The sequence below is a fragment of the Chiloscyllium punctatum genome, chromosome 19, assembly GCF_047496795.1.
Source record: "Chiloscyllium punctatum isolate Juve2018m chromosome 19, sChiPun1.3, whole genome shotgun sequence".
In the NCBI taxonomy this organism is placed as follows: Eukaryota; Metazoa; Chordata; class Chondrichthyes; order Orectolobiformes; family Hemiscylliidae; genus Chiloscyllium; species Chiloscyllium punctatum.
In genome coordinates, this window is record NC_092757.1 from 88,870,960 (window position 1) to 88,891,354 (window position 20,395).

The window sequence follows — 20,395 nt, forward strand, 5'->3', positions numbered from 1 at the left end:
TCTTTCAATGTGATGCTATCCTGAACTTCCCTGGCTAACTATGGTCTGTTTATCCCCTTCCCAGAATCCTCCTTCTCGTTAGGATATATCTTTGTTGTGTGTCATGAACTATTTTCTTAACTGTCTGACAGTTGTTCCCCAACCATCTTTTCTGTTAAATTCCTTTACCAGTCCACTCCAGCCCATTCAGTCATCTTTCATTTGGATTTATCCTTATTTAATTTTAACACAGCTCTTAGAGTCATAGAGTCCTCCCTCTCAAGCCGAATTATAAATTCTATCATATTATAGTCTCTTTTCCCAGAGATTTTTTACTCTAAGATCATTTTTAAAACCAGTGTCATTACACGTTTCCAGATCTAAGACAGCCTAATCCCTACCTGGATCCACAACATATTGTTCTAGGAAACTGTCCAGAATACACTCTATGAATCCGAGCTCTGCCACTTTGATTCCCCCCATGAAGTTTAAAATCACCTATGATTAAATTACAGTTGTTTTTAATTGGTCTTAATATCTCCTGATCTTTCCTCTGTCCTACAGACACACTACTTTTAGTGTGTCCTGTACGTTGCTCCCACCAGTCATTTTGTTATTTCTTGCTCCCATTTGTGTGAGGTCCACATCTTCTGATGCATATTCATTTCTCACTCTCCTATGCAGCCTATTTCATAGGGACAATGTTACCCCTCCACTCTTTCCTTCCAGCTTGTCCTTTTGAAAAATCACAAATAGCTGAATAGTTTGTTCCCACCTTTGTTTTCCTTTTAACCATGTCTCTGTTTTGGCTAAAAGATTATATCATGGCTCCAAGATAATGCACATGAGCTTGTACTTGTTATGATAATTCATTTTATTTTGTTCAAAATATGATAAACATTTAGCTACACCAGCCTTTTGCCTTTTTTTCATTTTTTTCTCCCCCTTTGACCCTAAGTATTGATAGTTTTCTATATTTTTACCCTGTCCCTTCCAGTCCCACTTTAAACATCATTATTCAAATAGCTACCCTGTAATGAGTGATATCCTGTTGCATTGTAAGCCTGTGTTTCCCCCCCTCCCATACTCTTTCTCAACTCATTTATTTCAAACCTTCTCTGCAGCCCTGGTTATTGGATTCAACAGGCCACTGGTCTAAACACAGTTCAAGTGAAGCCTGTACAACTGGGCTAGTCCATTCTACCTGAGTGTTGGTGTTAGTGCTCATTGAAACCTGTTCCTCCCTAAGCCAATCTTTGAGCTATGCACTTAATTCCTTGAATTTATTTGCCTAATGCTTTATTTGCTTGTGGAAAAGGTAGTCATCCCAAGGTAATACTTTGGCTTTTCTATTTTAACTCTGAATTCAAAATATTTCAGCAGAACCTTTTTAGTCTTATCGATGTCATTAGTACCAACATGGACGATGACAACTGGATCCCTCCCCTCCTACTCCCAGTTCCTCCACAATCCTGAGGAGATATCATAATCCAGACTCCATGAAGTCAACACAATCGTTGGGACTAAATAAAACACAAAAACCTGCTGATGCTGAAGTTCTGAAACAGAAATTGCTGCAGAATCTGAAGAAGAGTCACTACACTTGGAACGTTAACTCTGCTTTCTTCCCACAGGTGCTGCCAGACCTCCTGCGTTTCTCCAGAAATTTCTGTTTTTATTTCAGTCTTCAGTACTTGTGCAAACACCTGCAAAGAACAGTATTTGTCCCTCTAATTATAATGTCCCCTAGCACTACACTTCTATTTGCTCCCTCCCATTTGAATTGCCCCGTGTTAGCATGGTGTTGTGACCAATGCACTAATTCACCTTGCAGTTGCTACTCTTGCCCACACAGCTTGCAGAGAGTTTATAACTATTGGATGCTTACAGACACTTTAACCACTACCACCTCAGTCCTGCTATATGTGCCTTTCTTGAAAACACACACACACATGAACTGTGATATACAATGTACAACTTTTAGCTTTTCTCTATTTCTGTACCTAATCTATTTTAGTGCCTAAGATTTGTACCTAAGATGGCGCCACTTGTGGCTACATTGTACACATGGCACTGTGCTCTTGTACTTTGTGCTTGAGTACACGTGACAATAAATCTAATTCTAAATTGAATTACCTAATCCAGGGAGCATGACCTTCTCTTGGAACAAGGTATCCATGTAACTTTCTGTCTCCCTGATATGATATAATATCTGCAATCTAATATCCCTAAGCCCTCCCTGTTCACCCTGGGGACAAATGACGTCAAAGGATATGGGGATAAATTGGCATAGAGGTGGACAATCGGCCCTGATCTATTTGAATAATGGTACAGGCTCAGTGGACTGAATGGCCTCTATTTCCTATTTTTCTTTTGTGCGCAAAATCTAAAAACAATTTAAAATTAGCGATTGGTTCATTGATTGAAAAGACTATTTTGATTCTTCAGCATATCACTGGAGAAGTGTCTGTATTATTTAAGGTGAACATTCTTTCCAGTTTACAGCTTTAACCCCTTTGCAATTGTCTGTCACAGGAGTGAAGCTGTGCAACGAGCAGGAAGAGCTGGGAGAACATCTGCTGGAAAATGTTACAGGATTTACAGCAAATTATTCTGGGAGACATGCATGCCTGATCACATGGTCCCAGAGATCCAGAGAACAAGTTTATCATTTGTGATCCTTACCCTGAAGTGTCTTGGTGTGAATAATGTTGTAGGGTAATGTAGTTTGGCTACTGTTTCCATTCTTCCTGCTCCCACTCTGCCACAGAGTTAGATTATATTGTCCGCAGTCAGGGCCTCTCAGTGAAGAAGGTTATCTAAGAGTACAGTGGGATCTTGATCAGCTGGGCCAATGGGTCAAGGAGTGGCAGATGCAGTTTAATTTAGCTGAATCTGAGGTTTGGCATTTTGGTAAGACAATCCAGGGCAGGACTTAATGGTAGGGCTCTGGGGAGTGATGTTGAACAGAGTGACCTAGGGGTTCAGGTACACAGTTCCTTGAAAGTGGCATCATAGGTAGACAGGGTGGGTGAAAGTGGCATCATAGGTAGACAGGGTGGTGACAAAGGCATTTGGCACGCTTGCTTTCATTGGTCAGAGCATTGATTATTGGAGTTAAAACATAATGTTGTGGGTGTACAGGATGTTTGTGAGGCCACTTTTGGTCTCCCTTCTATAGGAAGGATGTTATTAAATTGGAAAGGGTGCAAAAAAGATTGACGAGAATGTTATCATGATTAGAGGGTTTGAGTTATAAGGAAAGGTTGGAGAGGCTGGGACAATTTTCTCTGGTGCATATGATATTGGAGGGTCACCTTATAGAGCTTTATAAACTAATGAGGGGTATAGATGAGGTGAATAGCAAAGGTATTTTCCCTAAGGTGTCGGGGAATACAAAACTAGATAGTACAGTTTTAAAGGTGAGAGAGGAAAGATTTTGGAGACCTGAGGGGCACCTTTGTTACACACAGAGTGGTACATGTACAGAATGAACTGCCAAAGGAAGTGATAGATGCAGGTACAGTTACAACATTTAAAAGACATTTGGACAGGGATTAGAGGGATATTGGCCAAATGTAAGCAAATGGGACTTATTTAGTTTGGGAAGCTTAGCCAGCATGGATGAGTTGAACTGAAGGGACTGTTTCCATGTTGCATGCCTCTATAACTCTCCATGTGTATAAAGTATGCAGTAGAGATTATGTGGTAACCAGGTATGGACAAACTGCTGCAGACATCTGGAGCTGGTGTGCGATTACTGTAGAGTCAGAATTAATCAAATCCCTTTCCATTCCATTGGATTGAATCACAGAGGACCAAATCCTATCCTCTCCTGTTGAATACTTTTCTCACAGAGAGTTCCCTCCATGCCAACATAACTATGACAAATGCAGCAAAGTTTCAAAGTCCAGGGCTCCAGCTGCTTTCCATCTCTATTGGGGATTTTCTTGATTTCTGCTCAATGCCTCCCAGGCAGCCCTGACTTTGCCAATTGGACAGATTGACATTAATCACTGTAGTCGCCTAAGCATTTGAGTGATTTTCTGCAGTGACATTGTAGATGGGTTTCATCAAAAGACATGATATTGATGCGCTCAGGAAAATATCTTATCCATAAATGTCTCCTGAAGATACCATGTCCCAGGCTCCAAATTTCACAAGTGAACAGTGTTGGGTTCTTTTTCTTGAGATTCTTACACACTTGATGCAACTGCAATACACCAACTCCTGTGAACGGCCAAAGTTTATTAAGCAAGTACAAGCTTTTGGAGGATCACTTAACACTCTTTGTGATGCTTGCGGAGCATGTCAAGCGAGGCTCTCTGAACAAAGGAACAAGCGCCATCAGTAATGCCAACAAGACAATCCCCTGCCACTCCCCCATACCACTCAAGACACAATTTAGTGATTTGATTATTTCCAGAAACAATGTAAGTAAATTGATTCTGAATTGCAGGAGATGGCTATATAAATTTTTACATTCTGCCTGCGAATACAGAGAAACATATCACCCTCCCCCCAGGACATCCAAATCTTACGTGTCAGCAGAACAAATTAACTCTTTCACATCTCAAGCAGCAGCAGGTTTATCAACTATGGAAGGCATCACATTGTGTACAACCCAGGTGTCCATCCACATGTACTTTCCAGCAGGTATCACCGGATAGTGCTGAGTTGTAGGATCTCTAAGTTTCCCTCTCTCCTGCCTGTGAGGGGTACTAAGGATTTTTATTTAAAATCAACTGGTTGCTTCTGTTTGTGTGAACGCCAATCAAAAATTAAGAGTTTCCTGAGCCCTTGGCTAAACTTTCTGTTGCCCTGACGAGAGGTGCAGACATCCCCCTCCAAGTCTGGAATTTGGCAGAACCAGGATTCAGGGAGTCACCTTCTGGCTGAATGCTAAGGGGTCCTGTTGGAGTTTGACCAGCTCAAATCACACTGGCAAATCTAGCAATGCTCAGCATTAACCCAGTGAGGATGGCACTGGTTAGCAGGATTATCCAGAGACCAGAATAATGGATCCTGTCATGAGGAAGGCTCATTCGTTGTTTGGATTATTGTGGAGCATCCTCACTCAGATAGGGAGCAATTGGTGAGTTCCATCTACAATCATACCACTTTCCAGGACAACAAGGAAAGACTAATTAAAGCAACCTTTCCATTGAGATCAATATGGAATGGGGTGGGGTCTTCCTGCTTGATGCAGCATAAGTCACTCAGTCCAGTTCCTCTCACAACCAGGCAAACATTGTCCTCTGTAAAATTTTCCACTCTGCTGAGTATGCTTTGTTCAATGCCTCCCTAGGTTTCCTTACCTCGATAGCCCAGAGGAGAGGCACATCCTGGAGGCACTGAAGAACCTCTACCAGAATGATGCTATTGACAGGTGAGTGAGTGACTCCATCTTGCAAAAAGTGATCCTAGAATATGAGCTTGTGTGCCAGCGTTAATCTCACAATCCTGAAACTCAGTGACAAAATGTGCTGCCAACTGACACTCGCCCAAACACAATGTTAAACTGTCTTATACTGTCTAAAGGGCAGTATGGTGGCTCATTGGTTAGCACTGCAGTCTCACAGCGCCAGGGACCCTGGTTCAATTTCAGCCTTGGGCGACTGTCTGTGTGGAATTTGCACATGCTCCTTGTGTCTGCATGGATTTCCTCCAGGTGTTCCAGTTTGCTTCCACAGTCCAAAGATGTGCAGGTTAGGTGTATTGGCCATGCTAACTTGCTGATAGTGTCCAGGGATTACAGGCTAAGTGGATTAGCCATGGGAAATGCAAGGTTACAGAGATAGTGAGGGTCTTGGTGGGATGCTGTTTGGAGGCGTGGTGTGGACTTGATAGGCCAAATGGCCTGCTTCCAGACTGTTGAGATTCTATGATTCTCATAAAATTGCTAAATAACCATTTGCATATTTCTGGCTTGTTCTGATTTTATTTAAAGAATTCCAATTGATAGTTAAATCATCCACCACCCTCTGGACTTTGAAGCAAACATAGGCTGCTTCCCCATCACAGAAGACAGCTGGCTCACCTGAGGCACATAGAGGTCCATATTAATGAGTAACACAATAATTCACCTATTGAGGACCCCTCTGCTCCCTCCTTAATAGTCCTGAGCTCATTAAAGAGTAGCATTTAACTCTGGCTGAACAGGACCCCTGATATCCAATAAAAGACAAAGACTTACATTTATGTAACATCTTTCGCATCCTTAGGACATCTCAAAGTGCTGATGGAATGTTGCAAAGATGGTGGCTCTTTTTTCACAGCAAACAGCAATTAGATTTCTTTTCCTTAGTCTTTAATGGGATGTGGGAAGTGCTGGCAAGACTGGCATTTTTTACCCACTGCTTATTACCTTTGAGCTGAGTGATTTGTTGGGCCACTTTGAAGGGCAATTAAGAGCAACTATTACTGCAGTGACTTTGCAATCACATGTTGGCCAGACTGGGTAGGCAGATTTCCTTCCCTGAAGTACATTAGTGAAACAGGTAGATTCACAAAGACAATTGCTGATAGTTGCATAGTCACTTTTGCTGACACTACCTGTCAATTGCAAATTTTGTTATTTGTATTCAAATGGCCCCAGCACCTGTTGAACTGAACCTCTGGATGTGACTAGTGCAGTGTCATTACCAAGAAAACACCCCCTCTTCTTACTGGACAGCTAATCAGTTTTGGTTAATTGAGAGATATGTTTTGGCCCGAGTACTGCAGAGAACACCCCTACTCTTTCGCGAAGTGTATCTTTTGTATCTTTAACATTCACCTGAGAGACAAGGCAGTGGTCAGCACTTGCAGAGTCTTTGCTAATCATTGCTTATTTCTGTTTCTCCTTTTCTCAGGACAGGCTGTGTGACCAAACTTGGGCAGCTGATGGTTGAGTTTCCTCTCCGGCCGTCTCTGACCCGGGCACTGATAAAAGCCGCGGCCATAGGCTGCGAATATCTTTTGCTTCCAGTGGCTGCCATGCTGTCAGTGGAAAGCGTTTTCGTTCGACCAGGTAAAAATGGGGCAGAGGAATGACCTCTTGGGTAAGAATTGGCAACTTATCATGTCACCTCCAAACATTGAGCTGCAGGCACTGTTACGTGGGGAAAAATGGCAGCCACTTTGTACTCTGTAGGATTTTACAGCAATGAAATGGCTGGCCAACTCATGGACATTTTGTCACATTAAAGAGGGATGGCATGGGGTTATTGGTAATGTCACTAAGACTAGTGATCCAAAACCTGAGGCTGATGTTCTGGGAAATTGGTTGAATGCATATTATTGGCCAATAAATACCCCAAAAAAGATGCTGTGTGAATGCATATTGGTTTTGATTTTAGTTGCTGGAGGAAAGTATTTGCATCAAATAGCTTCTGTTAATGGATTCTAAATATCTACCTGTTGAAGATAATAAGGCAAACAAATGTTAATTGTTAGTTAATATATTTAGATGTCTAGAGCTGTTATATTACAGTGGTAGTTAGTGTCCATGCTTGTAAGCCTGGAGGCATGTGCTACCTGGTTCTGAGGTGTGTTGTAACATCTCTGAACAAGTTGATTAACAAATAGGTAGATATCTATATAAAGAAGTGCCAGTCAGCATGAAGTGGGACGGGGAATTGTTGAGTGGAGTTGTAAGCTCTGAGGGCAAATGTTAATCCAGTTCCACCACTGCATCCAAGTCTCAGTGTATTCTTTGCAAAGAAGCCTTTTTTTGAAGATCCTGTTACAGAATCTGGAAAACCACCTACTTTGAATTGAATTATTATAAGTCACTCAAGAAACAGAATGCACGTGGGCAGTAGCCTAGGTTATTGGTTCAAATTTCTGTAAGGAGGTCTGAACCCATGACCTTCTGACTACGGGTGAGAGCCCATCCAATACTAGTGACTTGCTATCTTAGCAATTTAATGCAAGAACACACATTTGGGAGTAAATCATATAGGTGACACTTGTATAAAAGCTCCAAATACAGCTGTGCGCACCATACCCCGAGAAATAACATACTACAGTTATTGAGTGAACACCGACAGGTGGCTACAGTGTTACTACGGTCCTCCTCAACAATTTGTTCTACTGAGGAGAAAAACTGGACCAGCCAGGAATGGAACTCTTTGATTGCTGCGCAAAGGCCACTGCTAGATGAGCCTGTGTTAAAGTTATATAGGATCAGCCATGGTAACTACCTCTTACCCCTTCTTACTGTCTACCTCCAACTTCACCCTCAGCTGGAAGAAATTAGGAGAAATTTCTTCTCTCGGGTCATTAGTCTTTGGAACTCTCTTCCCCACAGAGGAGTAGAATCTGGTTCATTGAATATATTCAAGGGTCAATTGGACAGATTAATGATTGATGATAGAGACAAGTGTTATGGGGGGGGAGATGGGGGGGGCAGACAGGAGGGTGAAGTTAAGGCTGCAACCAGACCTGTCACAATCTTATTGAACAAAGGAGCAGGCTCGATGGACTGAATTGCCAACTGTTCTTTCTGTCATGGAAAAGAAACAAGGAAAGCATGGGGTGTGTATAGCTGGCTGGTAAGGAGGACAGTGAGCTGAGATCCTGTGTACTCTTCCTACAGGGAAACCAGAGAAACAGCAGGAAGCCGAGCTGAGGCACCGGGAACTGGCCCTGGAGGCTGGGGGCAGCAATGACTTTGTCACCTTACTCAACGTATTCGAGAAGTGCAGAGGGAGGTAAGTGTGGAGTAGGGTTGTATGGCAGGTTGAATTTGTTGGGAGGGTTGACTTGACTTTAGCAGAACAGAGACGGAAGAGTACAGAATGCCTGGGCTTGTGTAGACAGGAGAGGTGGGGAATCCCTGAACTTAGCTGCCTTTATATTGTTGTAGGTAAGGGACTTCTCAAAGGTAATTAAAAAGGTACAACCTGCTTTTCTCTGGTACCTGTTGGGACCTTGGGAAGTCTCAAAGCACTTTACAGGCAATTAAAATATTTTGAAGTGTAGTTAATGTAGAAATGTTGGGAACCTGGATTTTTAATATTTAAGAAGGGCAAAGTTTAATATGGTGATGAAAAGGAGTTCTCTTTTTCTGAGAATCATGAACCTTTGGAACTCTCTTCCCCAGAGAGTAATAGAGGTAGCATCGTTGAAAGTTTTTAAGGCTGAGATAGATTGATCAAGAGGGTCGGTGGGAATGTGGAGTTGAGGCCATGATTGGAGCAGCCTTGACCTTATTGCAGGCTGAAGGGGCCTTACAATATCTTGTTGCTCCTAATTGATAGGTTAATTTATCTCATCCAAAGAACAGCAGTCCCTTGGTGCTGTACTGGGAGTGTCAGCCTGGATTAAGAAATTGAGTCTCTGAGAGTGTGACACACTATGCAGCATTGCAGTGGTTTACCAAATGCATCCACCAGCTGATGTGGTGCTGGCCTTTAGAGGCCGTGAAATAACTCGTTTGCACTCAGATAACTGGTCTCAACAGGACCATCTCGATTCTTCTCCATGCTCCTTGCTGGAGTGGGGAAAATCGGATAAGAGCTTCCGTTTGCTAATCACTGCTGGGACTTGTACGGACCCTGAGTGACAGGATCATGGCAAAGCTGTGATGCCTCCTGTGGTCAAAAATCCATCAGAATTCACTGGACCCGAAGAGTGTCCCCTTTGGCAAAGTGTGGATGGCACCATCGGGAAAGGATTTGGATGAAATCTGGGACAACGCTGTGCAAGTTCCACCCCTCAGTCCAAGGACTTTTTGGGAACTGTTCATTCTCAGCTGTTGTTAGCCTGCTGCTGTACCCTGTTCCTGTGCATGCTCACATGTGATGCTCATTCTCAGTGATTCACCAGCTTCCTGGTGCCGTGAACATTGGATCCACTGGCGAGCGATGAAGACTGCATTTAATGTGGAGACACAGCTACGAGAAATACTCGATAAACTGAAACAGGTAGGAGTGCTGGAGTGTCTTTTCATTGAATTTCAGCTTTAAGACTATTTTTAAATGCCGCAGGTGAAGAAAATACTTTCCTTTTCATTTTCTGTCGCTCACTCTTATTTGTTTGTGCGCTCTCTCTCTCACACTGGCACCATCAGCTGTTTAAATTTTAATCAAATGTCCATAATCTTTGTTATTACCTGCAGAAGAAGGACTTTCCCTCAGAGACCTTCAATGGCTCCAGGTCTGAGCTGCTGAGAAGATGTTTGTGTGCTGGGTATTTCTGCAACGTGGCCAGAAGGTAAGCAGGTACCTCCTTAGCATGGCCAGAGATTCCCATCTCCTGCTTCCCTCACGGGACCAGGTTTACTTTCATTCTTTAATTTTTCTTTCATCAAGACGAGAGACGTTGGTGCTATCTCTTCACTTCTTTATATTGCAAAAATGTACTTCATTCATTAAAAAAACTTTGTGTACACACAGTTGCTAAAGCAGTTCAGATCTGTATGGTCTTTATGGACAGAGGGAAAAGCACAAACATTGGAGTTTTATTGTCATGATAGTTACAATAAACCCAAAGGCATTACTTAATTAATCAAAGGTACTATTTACATGTATCTGAGGCACCAGAAGAGTCCTTTACCTGAACGGACCCCTATTGTACTTTAGCAGAAAGACCTTAGATAGTGGTCTTTCCCCACCACTCCTTGGCAGTGGCTGCCCCTGGATTTAGTGCATCCCTCAGCACATAGTCCTGGACCTTGGTATATGCCAGTCTGCAATTTCCAATTGAGGTTAATTCCTTGTTCTGGAAAGACCAACAAATTTCGGATGGACCAAAGAACGTCCTACACCAAATTGATGGTCCTCTAGGTGCAGTTGATGTTTATCTCGCTGTGCGTCCTGGGGAACAGAGTGTAGTAGAGCACAGAATCCTGCTTAGGATGAACTTCGACACAAATCATGCATCTTCCTCCAGATGTCCTTTGTAAAGGCATATTCCAGAAGGAGATGTGTGAGACTTTCTAACCCCCCATCCCCCAAAGCTGCTTCGAGGGCAGATTGTGATGGTGCAGACAGTGTACATGAAGGATCTCACAGGTATTGCCCTTTTCCCCATCAGCCAAACGATGTATTGGTGCTTGTTGGAAAGTTCTGGCAATGAGGCAAATGACTTTGACAGTATGCTCAGGGAACCACCCGACAGGATCCACCCTCTTCTTTCCCAGCAGATCTCGATGACCTTGTGTGCTGATCACTTTCTGATGGACTTTTGGTCAAAGGTGTTTCTCATTCTCAAATTTTTCCACAAGGGACAGGTGATACAGAACGGCCCAACTACTTGGAACGTTCTGTGGCAATGGGTTCGGACCTATCTTTCATAATTAAGGTAAAACTCAGTATGTAGTGACACTTAGTGTTTGTGTACCGAGGGTTTATGCACAGCTTGACGCAGCTGCACTCAAAGGTGGCCATCAGGATAAAGGTAATGTTGAGTGCAGCCTACAACTTTCTGCTCCGCCCTGCTCCCATCTAAGGCTTTGTACATGTGTCCCTTCAGACCCATTCCATCTTTGACCTCCAGAAGAAGTGGAGTGCATGCCCTAGGGATGGGCCAGACCTGTGACACATACCTGATGACCAGACTTTTTTTCCCACAATAGAGAGGGATCAGTGCTCACATCTGCCTGGTTTCTGCCTTACCTTCACGATACACTCCTCCCAAGGTTTTCCACATTTCCCGGCCCCTCCAAACATATTCCCAGCACCTTCAGGTAATATGTCCTTACGACAATGGGATAAGGGATCGGTCAGTCCAATTCCCAAAGAACATGGCCTCGCTCTAGCCTCGATTTACCTGGTGCCTGAAGGCAGGTCAAACTTGTGCAATTCCTCATGAGTTTCTGCACTGACAGCAGATCTGAGTAGAAAGCGATGATGTCATCCAAGTACAGGGAGGCTTTGAGCAGGCCTCCGCTGTCTGGAATAGTCACCCCTCTCAGGTTAACATCCTTCCTGATAGATTCAGTAAAAGGCTGTGTGCAACACACAAATGAAGCAGGAGAGAGTGGGTAGCTCTGCCTGACTCCAAATCTGATTGGGAAGCTTTCTGATTCCCACCCGTTAATTGAGACCTCACTACCAATGACAGTAGAAATCCAATTGCAGACTCCCTTCCCAAAGCCAGTTTTGAAGAGCATGTCCCTCAAGTAGATGTGCAATATCATCTCAAAGACCTCCTGGTCTAGGCTGTTGAGGCAGGTATCCACTCCTTATCCTGCATATAGGCGACTGTATCTCTGAGGACCGTGAGGCTGTCTGAGCTTGTCCTGTCTGGTACAGCACGGATTTGGTTGGGGTGAATCACCAATCCCACAGCGAACCTGACTTGGTTGGCGATGACCTTAGATAGGATTTTGTAATCTGCATTCAGCAGTGAAATTGGTTGCCAATTTCAAATTTCCTCCTCCTTACTCCCTATCTCTTCACTTGGGCAGGTGCGAGGTCGACAACGCTGATACCAATTCATATGGATAAAATTTCCCCTTAGTTCTGTCACTGTGACTCTACAACTGTGCTACCAATTCTGTGTCAAACTTTGGGTTGATTTGTTGCCTGGCTCTGTGCCTTTCCCTCTTTTCAGAGACTGCCCAACTCATGTCACACAGAACCCTTTCGGCCAGCAGATCTGGGCTGCTTTTAATTTCTCTGCTCTCGGGTGAATCTGAACCTGGAGTTCAGAAGTGAAAGTCCAGGACTGAATGCACTGTCTCCTCGATAGCTCAGTAGAAGATCATACTGTCAGCAGAACCACGTTGACTTGTAGAAAGATCTCCTGTCTATTAGGAATGATTCTCATTGACGGCATTAGGAAATCCGATGCATTCTAATTGACTCTGGCTCATGTTAAATTGAAATTAGCTGTGGACTTGAGCTGGTTTTGATTTATTCAGTGTGTGTGAGCATCACTGACAAGGCCAGAATGGTCATCTCTAACCCCCTTCCAGGATTCCCATCTTTTCCTTGACAGGCCCCATTTCCCGAAGAAGGGCTTATGCCCGAAACGTTAATTCTCCTGCTCCTCGGATGCTGCCTGGCCTGCTGTGTTTTTCCAGCACCACATTTTTCAACTCTGGTACTCCAGCATCTGCAGTCCTCACTTTCTCCTCGGCCCCATTTCCCTCCTTGTTAAGTATTCCCTGGATCCCAGTTAGGAGTTTGTATTTATTCTGTAACTGATACAAACCCCACACAGGGAGGGAATGAAGGAAATTACCCTCTTACAAAAGTTAGTTATTGTACAAACTGACAAACACCCTGGGGCAGAACAGAACCTGCTGGAGAACCTCAGCAGCTCTGGAAGCATCTGTGAAGAGAGAGAAACAGAGTTAACATTTTGTGCCCCATGTGACTTCAGGAGTTCTGCAGGAGAGTCATACCAAACCCAAAACGTTAACTCTGTTTCTGTCTCCACAGATGCTGCCACACCTGCTGAGTTTCTCCAGTACTTTGTTTTATTTCAGGTTTTCAGCTTCAGAGGAAGTTTGCTTTTAAAGGACTGGCATAGATTGCCTGGAGAATACACTGACTCCTTTTAATCATGGAACTAGGTAGTTGTGATGTAAGCCTCACCTGACTTTTCCCCATTGACTCGTCCTACCTGGTTATGCAATTCTTTGTGGTGGATTTACTTTGTAGCAGTATCTATATTTTCTGTTATCCTAGAACGTTGATGCCCCTGTCCCCTGTGGATACTGAGGATTTGGTGTATATATAACCTGACAAAGTATAAAAGACTAACATTAGGTGTATGTCCTTGCAGGTCTGTTGGTAAAACCTTTCACACCATGGATGGACACGGATCAGTTGTCCACATTCATCCGTCCTCTATTGTATGTATTATTATAATTGGGTTTATCGTGAATTTATCAAGAATTTGAAGAATGGTTCAAGGGCTGAGGGACTTCAGTTCCGTGGATAGATGAGAGAAACTGGGCTGTCCTCCCAAAGAGAATGTTAGGAAGATAACTGGTTGAACTATTCAAAATCATGAGACAATGACAGTAAGACCATAGTCCATGTAGCACATTGTGATTGTATAATGGCTTGTAGACAGGGGCGAAACTGTTCCTTGGTAAAAGGGTCAGTAACCAGATGACACTAATTTAAGGTAATTAGTTTAAAAAAAGTAGTGGCTGCCTGAGGAAATATACTTTCACAAGGAGTTGTTAAGATCTGGAATGCCCTGCCTGAGAGTAGAGGAAGCAAATTCAGTCACAGCTTTCAAAAGAGGATTTGATCATTATCTGAAGTGGAAAACAAAGTGTAAGGATACAGGGAAAGGGAGGGGCATAGGACTAGCTGAGTAACTAACAGAAAGCCAGCATGAACATGACAGGCTGAATGGCTTCCTTCCATGATTGTGTAATTCTATGATACATGTCTGTGCACATACCCAGTGTGTGTACTATGATCTGAGCTAAATTTGCATTTATATAGTGCCTTCCATGTCAAAAAATGGTCTCAAGGTGTCTCGTGAGCATAATTAAGCAAAAGCAATTGAGATGTTCCTTTGGTGACCAAAAACTTGGTCATTGAGATGGGTTTCAAGGAACATCAAAGGGGGCAAAAATTTACTGCAGAAATTGAAAACCTTAGGAACTAGACAGCTAGAGGCATTGCTGGTTGGGGAAAATAATTTGAGGCCAGAATTAGAGGGGCACAATGTTTCATTGGGCTAAAAGAGGTGACAGATAGTGAGGAGTCTAGATCCAGGTCAAGGACAGGGCATATATTTTTCATCGAGTTGAAAATGTTGTATGGTGGGTAAATTTTGAAATGGAATTTAAAAAATAAAAGATCTCATTACTGTAGCTTTCTCAAACTTGTTTCTAGCTGTTTGATCAAGAAAGCCAGCTCGATTGGATCATCTTTCATGATGTTATGGCCACATCAAAGATTTATGTGCGAACACTGTGTCCAGTCCGTTATGAGTGGGTGAAGGATCTGCTGCCCAAGTTACACGAGGTTGATGTTTACCAGCTGAGCAGCATGGCAAAGGATGAGATGGCAGTGAGCACCGCCCAACCAAGAGAGGCATTAAACAAGACCAAAAAACAAGCAGGTGAGCTCCTCCTCGCTCTCCAACCACCTCCCCTTCACCCTCCTTTTCCCAGTACAGTGACCTATCCTGGGATGTGATTTCTTAAGCCTCAGTTGCTGTCTGGTAAATTACTCCGTTGTCTGTTCTTTTGTGCTTGAGCATAATCAGTGAGCTTCTCTCTTATAAATCCCTTCACTCCTGCGTTCATTGCTCATCCCTGAGATGGTAACGGTGAACCGTCTTCTTGAACAATTGCAGCCTGTGCGGTGAAGGTGCTGTCAGTGAGGGTTGACCCAGGGCTTCAACAGTTTCCTCATTTCCCCTTCCCCCACCTCACCCTAGTTCTAAACTTGCAGCTCAGTAACTGTCCCCATGACTTGTCCAGACTTGTCCAACCTGCCTATCTTCTTTTCCACCTATCCACTCCACCCTCTCCTCCTTGACCTATCACCTTCATCCCCTCCCCCACTCACCCATTGCACTCTATGCTACTTTCTCCCCACCCCCACTCTCCTCTAGCTTATCTCTCCGCGCTTCAGGCTCACTGCCTTTATTCCTGATGAAGGGCTTTTGCCCGAAACGTCGATTTCGAAGCTACTTGGATGCTGCCTGAACTGCTGTGCTCTTCCAGCACCACTAATCCAGAATCTGGTTTCCAGCATCTGCAGTCATTGTTTTTACCGAGTTGATTTTAACCCGACTGCGAATCCTCTTGCAAGAATGCCTGCCTTGAAGAAGTTTTCCTCCTCTCTCTACAAGAAGCTCAGGGAGTCCCTCTCCCACTGCAACTCCCAGGTTATTTCCTCTGCCCTGAAGCTCTTCAACCATGTCATGAAACAAACTCGCTACCACAGCCACATTCGCTTCCTCAGTGCCTGCCTCCGTAACCAACTCATCCCACACGGACTCCGGACCACCTTTAAACCAGCAAAGTTCGGACCCGAACAGGACAAACAGTACAGACTACAGATTCAAAAACACCAGCAACAGTTCTCCTTCAAGATCCTCCACTCCACGCTTGCAGCAATGCGCCGGCACCGAACCCCTCTCCAGTCAGCCCTGCCCCTGCTGAGGGCCACACTCTCTCAGAATTGCAAAGGACCCACTCTGTACTACATCCTCAGAAGAATTCATACTCTCAACAAACAGTATTTCAATTCCATCTCAAACATCAAAAACTGTAAGTACAACAAACTTTTATCCACCCACCTCCATAACCAGCGCTCCTCAAACATTCCAGAAGATTCCCCTGGCCTCGGAACCTATTCCACTATTAGCCATGCGGCTGATGCAGCTACCTCCCCCACGCTGATTGATTATGTCACTTCCTCCCCCATCATGACCACTCCCACAACCACTTCCACCCCTCACAATTCCTCATGCATCACACCTGACACCACTTCTGCCCTTCACATCATCGCTGATGCCACATGCTCAGTGACTCCCGCCACCCCTACTGCCGTGGTCACCACCACTTCCGCCCCCACCAGCGCCACTCACCTGCATTCTGCTGACATGCCCCCACAAACCCCACTGTCACTATCCCCAACCCCCAGAACCCCAAGGGGAGCACTACCCCTGCTCATGACTCCACCCCCATTCCCCCCACCATCACACCCACTCCAGTTACAAGTTCTGCCCCCACTCCCAGCTCTACACCCACACCAGATCCCAGCTCCCAGCCCTGCCGAGTTTTCACCATCCCTCCCCCAGACCTCCCCCTCACTGAGGACGAATGATCAGTCCTCAGCAAAGGACTCACCTTCATCCCCCTCCGTCCACGCATCAATGAATTTAATACACGCCGTGAGGTCGAACAATTCTTCCATCGCCTCTGCCTCCGAGCTTACTTTCACAATCAGGACTCCCGCCCACCTTCCGAGGACCCCTTCGCCCACCTCCAACACCCTGCATCCACCTGGACACCCCGCGCTGGCCTATTACCTGCCCTCGACCTCTTCATTTCCAACTGCATCCAGGACATTAACCGCCTCAACCTGTCTACCTCCCTCCCCCACTCCAACCTCTCACCCTCACAACGTGCAGCCCTCCAATCCCTCTGCTCCAATCCCAACCTCACCATCAAGCCAACAGATAAAGGGGGCGCAGTGGTAGTCTGGCGCACTGACCTCTACACCGCTGAAGCCAAACGTAGGACACCTCTTCCTACTGCCCCCTCGATCATGACCCCAAACCATCATCTCCCAGACCATACAGAACCTCATCACCTCAGGAGATCTCCCACCCACAGCTTCAAACCTCATAGTCCGGGAACCCCGCATTGCCCATTTCTGCCTCCTTCCCAAGATCCACAAGCCTGACCACCCTGGCCGACCCATTGTCTCAGCATGCTCCTGCCCCACTGAACTCATCTCTGCCTACCTCGGCACTGTCCTATCCCCCCTAGTCCAGGAACTCCCCACATACGTTCGAGACACCACCCACGCCCTCCACCTCCTCCAAGACTTCCGTTTCCCTAGCCCCCAATGCCTCATCTTCATCATGAATATCCAATCCCTCTACACCTCCATCTGCCATGACCAGGGCCTCCAAGTCCTCCGTTTTTTCCTCTCCAGACATCCCCAACAGTATCCTTCCACCGACACTCTCATTCGTTTGGCCGAACTGATCCTCACCCTTAACAATTTCACCTTTGAATCCTCCCACTTCCTCCAGACCAAAGGGGTATCCATGGGCACACGTATGGGCCCCAGCTATGCCTGTCTCTTTGTTGGCTACGTAGAGCAGTTGATCTTCCGTGATTACACCGGCACCACTCCCCACCTCTTCCTCCGCTACATTGATGACTGCAATGGCGCCACCTCGTGCTCCCGCGAGGAGGTTGAGCAATTCATCAACTTCACCAACACATTCCACCCTGACCTTAAATTTACGTGGACCATCTCTGACACCTCCCTCTCCTTCCTGGACCTCTCCATCTCCACTAATGATGACCGACTTGACACTGACATTTTTTTCAAACCCACCGACTCCCACAGCTACCTGGATTACACCTCTTCCCACCCTACCTCTTGCAAAAATGCCATCCCGTATTCCCAATTCCTCCGCCTCTGCCGGATCTGCTCCCAGGAAGACTAGTTCCACCACAGAACACACCAGATGGCCTCCTTCTTTAGAGACCGCAATTTCCCTTCCCACGTGATTAAAGATACCCTCCAACGCATCACGTCTACATCCCGCAACTCCGCCCTCAGACCCCACCCCTCCAACCGTAACAAGGACAAAACGCCCCTGGTGCTCACCTTCCACCCTACCAACCTTCGCATAAACCAAATCATCTGCCGACATTTACGCCACCTCCAAACAGACCCCAATACCAGGGATATATTTCCCTCTCCACCTCTTTCTGTCTTCCGCAAAGACCGTTCCCTCCGTGACTACCTGGTCAGGTCCACGCCCCCAAACAACCCACCTTCCAATCCTGGCACTTTCCCTTGCCACCGCAGGAACTGTAAAACCTGCGCCCACACCTCCTCCCTCACCTCTATCCAAGGCCCTAAAGGAGCCTTCCACATCCGTCAAAGTTTTACTTGCACATCCACTAATATCATTTATTGTATCCGTTGCTCCCGATGCGGTCTCCTCTACATTGGGGAGACTGGGCACCTCCTAGCAGAGCGCTTTAGGGAACATCTCCGGGACACCCGCACCAATCAACCACACCGCCCCGTGGCCCAACATTTCAACTCCCCCTCCCACTCTGCCGAGGACATGGAGGTCCTGGGCCTCCTTCACCGCCACTCCCTCACCACTAGACGCCTGGAGGAAGAACGCCTCATCTTCCACCTCTGAACACTTCAACCCCAGGGCATCAATGTGGACTTCAACAGTTTCCTCATTTTCCCTTCCCCCACCTCACCCTAGTTCTAAACTTCCAGCTCAGCACTGTCTCCTTGACTTGTCCGACCTGCCCATCTTCTTTTCCACCTATCCACTCCACCCTCTCTTCCTTGACCTATCACCTTCATCCCCTCCCCCACTCACCCATTGTACTCTATGCTACTTTCTCCCCACCCCCACCCTCCTCTAGCTTATCTCTCCATGCTTCAGGCTCACTGCCTTTATTCCTGATGAAGGGCTTTTGCCCGAAACGTCGATTTCGAAGCTCCTTGGATGCTCCTGAACTGCTGTGCTCTTCCAGCACCACTAATCCCGAATCTGGTGAAGGAAATGCTGAGCTGGAAGAATGATGCGGAAGCAGTGGTGTTCCCCCTGCTACATCATCCATCAACCTCCCCATGGATGAAAGCCATGGATTTGGGAATGTTGGCTGGTTATTCACCTCAGCCTGATTGCTTTCTGTCCTGGCGTGCTGGTGATCTGAAGCAGGAATCGCGTTCCAAGCCTACCCTGGCTCAGTCCAGCCACCATCTCAGCTTGTGCTAGTTGGTTAAATCCATCCTGTTACCACAGTTCTGAATAAGTCGTAGTGCGCCATTCAAAATCTTGTGTCAAATATTGATTCCATATAGCTGAAATCTGAACAAATTAAAATAACTTTGGATATGTAGCTGCTTGGTGTAAAGTGCCAAATTACTACACACAACAGTGAATAAAAGAAAAATACTGCAAATGCTGGAAATCTGAAATGATCACAGAGAATGCTGGGGAAACCTAGTAGGTATGGCAGCATCTATAGAGAAAGGAAAGGAGTGAACATTTTGAGTCCAGTATCACTCTTCCTTCGGTTCTACCAAAGTGGACAGGCTTACGTTTTCCCACTTAGTACCCCATCTGCCAAACTTTTTTTTGTCCACTCACTTAACCTAGACACCTTATGTCTGCTTCATGATTTACTTTCTTGCGTATTATATATCCTCAACAAATTTGACAAATGTACATTTGTTCCCTTCATCCATTGTCGCGGCTATGGTTGGAACTGTTTGAGGGCCCAACACTGATTGCTGTAACATTCCACTCTTTACAACATGAGCTGAAAAGTAAATAGTTCCGTGTGCACCTTTTGCCCTTTAATGCTTTGCACTTGTACTGCTTGTCATAGACTAATAGGTAACATTATACTCAAGTTGAAGAGTGTGGCACTGGAAAAGTATAGCAGGTCAGGCAGCATCTGAGGAGCAGGAGAATCAATGTTTCAGGCATAAGCCTTTCTTCAGAAATGTCTTCACTTGCTCCTATTATACAGCTATTTGAACACATGCCTGCATGTAGATCCATGCAATTCCTGGTAGAAACCATCAGTAGCAATTGAGAACAGGAATAATGGATGTATTACAGTTCTATCCCACTGCCCTTCCTTGGCCAGAGATACTCAGGTCAATCCTTTAATGTAACACCTCAAATACTGGCTCTTCTGTTAGCAGCTAATGCCACACACAGTAGAAAGCAAACTTGAGCGCTCCCCTCCTCTGCAGTTCAGCATTGGACCAGG

At 45.4% G+C, this 20,395-nt stretch overlaps 1 protein-coding gene across 3 annotated transcripts in view; it reads left to right on the top strand.

Annotated features, from left to right (window-relative positions):
* The window catches only part of dhx40 (DEAH (Asp-Glu-Ala-His) box polypeptide 40), a 42,859-nt gene that overhangs the window by 16,127 nt on the left and 6,337 nt on the right, over positions 1-20,395 (top strand). For all 3 annotated transcript variants that reach the window (XM_072590013.1, XM_072590014.1, XM_072590015.1), the window contains exons 9-16: positions 2,515-2,697; positions 5,288-5,368; positions 6,834-6,991; positions 8,561-8,675; positions 9,782-9,890; positions 10,085-10,179; positions 13,702-13,771; positions 14,775-15,003. In XM_072590013.1, coding sequence (XP_072446114.1) covers positions 2,515-2,697; positions 5,288-5,368; positions 6,834-6,991; positions 8,561-8,675; positions 9,782-9,890; positions 10,085-10,179; positions 13,702-13,771; positions 14,775-15,003 — 1,040 coding nt within the window. The remainder of the gene's footprint in view (positions 1-2,514; positions 2,698-5,287; positions 5,369-6,833; positions 6,992-8,560; positions 8,676-9,781; positions 9,891-10,084; positions 10,180-13,701; positions 13,772-14,774; positions 15,004-20,395) is intronic.